Genomic DNA, 5139 nt, shown 5'->3' with positions numbered 1-5139 from the left:
GGATATCCAGGCCATTTTATGTCTGGAGGGAGCATGCTGTAAGGAGTCCTACCCTTCCTTTGGCTCTTACATTCTCTCTGCCACCTCTTCTGCATTAGACCCTGAGCCTCAGAAGGTGTGATCTAGATGTTACTCAATACTCCAGTCACTTCTTTCCAGCACTATGATACCTTCTGAGTCATCCCAAAGTCACTGCCATCTGAAAAGAGAAGATTCTCTACCCAAAGTGAGAGTAGTGTTAACATAAGGGTATAAATATTAAGAGAAGTGCTTACTGGGCAGTTTGATAAGAATAGTATATACATTTTTCCAGACATCAGCAGATGTTACACCCCTAGGACTCATGACAACCCCTGTTTTAAGTTTTCAGTATCAGGGATGTGTTTCCCCCCATGGAGTGGACCTCTAGTCCAACTGGAGGGCAGTTGGTTTCCACCATGACAGTCGTGCCACTATTGCACCTGTTGGCTCATTTGGGCTGGTCAGCCAATTATAAGGCTTGCATTGTCCACTGCTGAGTATCTTCACTGGTGGTATCTCTTTCTCCCATTGAACTACATGTAGAATGGCTTCTTCCAGCTTTCTGTCAGCTGGTCTACATGGAGGAGGTTATCAGCTCAGTTCCAGCAGGATTTCTCAGTGGCCTTGCAGCCTAAGTATGTGAAGTCTTCAGCAGTAACTTTTTTAACTTTTAGAAAATATTTTTTTTAAAAAATGATTTATTTATTTATTTGAGAGCGACAGACACAGAGAGAAAGACAGATAGAGGGAGAGAGAGAGAATGGGCACGCCAGGGCTTCCAGCCTCTGCAAACGAACTCCAGACGTGTGTGCCCCCTTGTGCATCTGGCTAATGTGGGACCTGGGGAACCGAGCCTCGAACCGGGGTCCTTAGGCTTCACAGGCAAGCGCTTAACTGCTAAGCCATCTCTCCAGCCCTAGAAAATATTTTTATTTAGTTATTGACAGGCAGAGAGAGCTAGACAGAAACAGAAAGAGAGAGAGTGAGAGAATGGATACTCCAGGGCCTTTTGCCACTACATACAAACTCCTGATGCATACACCCACTTTATGCCTCTGGTTTTATGTGGGTACTTGGGAATGGAACCCAAAACATCAGACTTTGCAAGAAAGCCCCTTAACCATTGAGCAATCTCTCCAGGCCTGTGACTGTTTTCTCTTTGCCAGCAATAGGAAGGCTTTTCTCATTGCTATTTATTCCCTGCTGGCTGTTGGAGCTACCTGACTTAATTGTTTTGCCATTCTGATGGTGTGAATCAATAGCTGTAAGGATTTGAACATACACTTCCTTTGCTACAAATGAGGTTGGTCATCTTTTTATGCTTGGGTTATTGTACTTTTATCTTCTATGAAATTCTCACTTTTTCAACTAGTTATTTTTTGTTTTTATCCATGAGAATTCTTTATATATTCTAGGTCCTAATAATTTGTTAGCCATTTGGATTGCAGATATCTTCTTAGTAGCTGTGTATAAGAGGTAGGGGAGAAGTTGTAGTATATAATTCCTCCTATTTTCTGGTCTGGAGAACTGAGTGTATAACATCTAAACAAGGTATATCTAAACAAGGACATAAAGTAGAGGCAAAGAGGTGGATCCAAGAGAGAAGCGAATTAAGTGAAGGATTTTTGGAATTTGAAGTTTCTATAGAATATGTAGGTAGAGATAACTCATAGGAACTTAACTGTAAGAGTCTGAAGCTTAGGCCAACCCATGGCCCACACTAGCCATGTGAGAATCATGTATGATGGGCCTTTCAGAAGGCCGAAGTTTGAAGGAATATGGCAGGCTTTTGGGCGTATGGTAATTCTGTAACTTGTTTGTCCTCTACCTATTCCAACTTCTTGTCCAAACCATTGATACTTTAAGCCTCTGAAGTAGATGTCTGTCACATGACCCACAGGACACTTCATGTTAGTTATAATTACTTTATTACCTTTTTGGTCTCAATAGTTAATTTCTTAATGTTTTCAGTACAGGACACATCATTTTTATTTTGAAAGGAATTCAACATATTTGTCTTACATAGCATGCAAAGAGAAGTATACATTTTAAAACTTCACCAGCTACTTTTAATTATATGTTATTTTATATACAATAAAAGTAGTAGAAAATATGCATTTAAAAACCTTGCTCTGTACAATCTTTCATTGAATAATATTTACACATACATTTCCAAACATCTCTAGCTTCCTCTGTTTATCTGGAGTTAGAAAAGTGTGTGGTCCTTTGGGGACAAGGTAGTAGTAGAAGCTTATGAAACTAAGATGTTCTTAGAAACATAGGTGGCATTATAACTGCATGTTTTCCAGTTTCTAGAGACCAAACTGGTAAACTAATAAGTGGAAAGATTCCTTGACAATCCTCAGAGACAGGGGAGGTAAAGATAATGCCAAGAGTAGGGCTGAGACTTGGTATTGGCCAAGAATATAGCACCTCAACATAGCTTACAGTCATCACTGGGGTTAGTCACAGAGGTAGGAACTCTGTTACCACAATTACTTTTCTCTGGGATGATGAACCATCCCCTCCTGCAGTAGGAGTAGCAGCTAGCCTGGTGACTCTGGTTAGTCACATTTTAAGAGAACTGCACACCAGGGACAATCAGGACTTGACATAGCCTCTGTGTAGAGATGTGATGGGGAGGCAGCCTCTTTGGTCCATTCTTATTAGTATGCAGGAATTTGCTTCTCTCTGGTTTTAAGAAGATGGTTTAGACCTGGAGGGAAAGAAGAGAGGTGTACTGAGAGGGACAGACTCTGGGTTCTGCTTAAAACATACTGAGTGCATAGGGAACCCAATGGCTTGGAGTGCTTTCCTATGGCTGCAGTCACCTAGGGTGGGGAGAGGATGGATTTGAGAGCCTCACTTTGGATAGTTATAGCTCTGCCTCAAAGTTGAAGAGATTATCTGTCCCTCCTGCACAGGTGTCAGGATGATGTTATTTATGACATCAAGTGTTTTATATATATGGAGAAGGGGGTATGGTGGGGACCCAGTTTTAAGCCAAAGATCCCACAGCAAAGCCCAATGTAATACTGCTTCTCCAGAAGATCAGTTCATCTATAAGCAGCAGCAAGCTTACCTGTCTTTTCTAATTGCTTTCAACAAATTCTTGATGGCCTTAGATTCTGGGTTCAGACATCTCTTCTCTCCATTCTTTTTCAGTGTGGCACTGCAGAGGTAGATGGTGAGATATTTAAAACAATGTTAGCCCAACAAAATAGGTGGGAATATACAGTTCCCACATCAGACATTTCAGTTTCATGCTTGCTATTGTCTTTTGCTATTCATTAACAATACAGTCATCACAAACCTGTTACTGATATTTTCTGTTCAATATTTACTATATAATTATATATATTAAATGTAGAAAGTTACCATGAGGTGGGATTTTACTCACATGATCTCAACCTTTGGACAATATTGGCTCGCAGGAAAAATTTCAAGTTTTTCTAAAGACTGTCGATTAACAGTTCCATCACTTATCTTGATGCAGGTACAGCGCACTGTCCTAGAGAGAGGACTTCCTTCAGGGAGAGAGAGGAGAGTGGAAAAGGTTAGCACAGGGCTTCCATATCCCTACCCTGTCATTTTTGCCCACGTGGTTGCTTACTCTAAGGAGGGGTGTCCCATTGTATCTTAGGTCTGAATGATGAAATAGCTGGTTATCTGGAAGAAGGGCGCTGCAATTTGTATGATAAAATCATGACTATAAGCCCACTTCAAACTATTCAGTAATCTTAGGTAAACAGCTGTCTGTCTTACCCAGTCTCTTATTCTCTTGTTTTTTTTTTCTCCCTACTTCCCCTTTATCCTTTCTCTTCATTATATTTTATTATCATGCAAATGAATTCTGGGAGCAGAAGGAATATCTGCTTGTTTATCTTCTCTTTCAAGTGTTCAATGAAACTTAAAATTCTACACTATTTCTAGAATTTGTATAACAGGTCATCTTTCAGATTCTGTTAAATGCACCTCGATGGTCCTTACCTTGTGTCCCTCTTAGCAGCAGAAGGAAAAAGCAAAATGCGAGAGCAGTGCTTTTGTTCATAGTGATGAGACTGGATTGCAGGTTCCTCTGTGGTGGTTGAGATACAGGCAGCTGATGAATGTCTCACAAATCACCAGGCTACTGTGCAGTATTTATCTGCAAAGACAATTTCCCTCCTTGACTCTGATTGGATAATCTTACAGCTGACTCAGCAAAACTGTCTGTTCTTTGGAGGATATCCCCTGTTGCAAAATCAAAGGTATTATTTATATTTTTTGTGACTCTGAGTTTTGGAATTTCCCTCTGTCCTCTCTCTCTTTTTTCAATGAGTGAGAAAGGTTTCACTTTCCAAAGCATGAACTGTTTCCTGTAAACTAAAATGTTACTGCATTCTAGAACATCCTTTTAAATGGAACCTTAGCTCTCATCTTTCACCTCCTGTAAAACATCAACTTAATAAAGTCCTAAACACAGTTTTAAATTACTCCGCCTTAGTTCCATGTTTTGCATCCATCTTAATTGTCACTGTAGGACATCAGGAGGAATATATTGTTATGCATTTTTTGTCATTTTTCCTTCACAATAATTCTGTAAAGAAGGTAATATTTTCATTTCATAGGTGAAGAAGAATCATATAGGTCCAGTGATTATATTAGGCACACAAAGGCTGTCATACATTCTAACAGCCATGTATTTTCTTAATATTTAAACCTTTGTAGTTAGTTATTACTAGAGGCTTTTTCCCCAATGCTGGAGATCAAGCCCATGGTCTTGTGCCTACTACTGAGCTACATCCCCCAAACCAGAAATTCTTTTGTAAAATATCCTAGGCACTATCAATTTTTTATCTTTTGTAGGTAAGTAAAGTTTTGGTCCAACTACTTCTATGTGATAATGCAGATAGGGACAGTGTTCCTCATTTCACTTTCTATCTTTAGTAGGCGTGCCACTTAAGGAAATTTTGTGTGAACTGAATCATCACCCTACTTCTTCTTTATGACCTAGCCACTCTTTCAATCACTTTCACCTTAGATTGCTTTTCCCTAGAACTTCATAAAAAAAGGAACTATTGGGCTGGATAGATGGCTTAGCGGTTAAGCACTTGCCTGTGAAGCCTAAGGACCCTG

The 5139-nt window shown here is 39.8% G+C and overlaps 1 protein-coding gene across 1 annotated transcript; it reads right to left on the bottom strand.

Annotated features, from left to right (window-relative positions):
* Positions 1–2153: 2153 nt before the first annotated feature.
* On the bottom strand, positions 2154–4096 carry Cxcl10 (C-X-C motif chemokine ligand 10). Its single transcript, XM_045130424.1, has 4 exons — positions 4012–4096; positions 3422–3548; positions 3104–3193; positions 2154–2737 (listed from the first exon to the last, which is right to left on the bottom strand). Exons 1-4 carry the CDS (start codon positions 4070–4072, stop codon positions 2719–2721), a joined length of 297 nt encoding a protein of 98 aa, XP_044986359.1. The 5' UTR covers positions 4073–4096; the 3' UTR covers positions 2154–2718.
* Positions 4097–5139: the final 1043 nt, after the last annotated feature.

The sequence above is a fragment of the Jaculus jaculus genome, chromosome 11, assembly GCF_020740685.1.
Source record: "Jaculus jaculus isolate mJacJac1 chromosome 11, mJacJac1.mat.Y.cur, whole genome shotgun sequence".
In the NCBI taxonomy this organism is placed as follows: Eukaryota; Metazoa; Chordata; class Mammalia; order Rodentia; family Dipodidae; genus Jaculus; species Jaculus jaculus.
The sequence above is the reverse complement of the archived record's forward strand: the minus strand, read 5'-3'. Positions and strand labels throughout refer to the sequence as shown.

Coding starts and splice junctions, on each gene's coding strand:
- Cxcl10 (XM_045130424.1), bottom strand. CDS start 4,072: ATGAACAAAAGCACTGCTCTCGCATTTTGCTTTTTCCTTCTGCTGCTA. Junction 3,549..4,011: donor GCTGCTAAGAGGGACACAAG/GTAAGGACCATC, acceptor CTCTCCCTGAAG/GAAGTCCTCTCTCTAGGACA. Junction 3,194..3,421: donor TGTCCAAAGGTTGAGATCAT/GTGAGTAAAATC, acceptor CTACCTCTGCAG/TGCCACACTGAAAAAGAATG.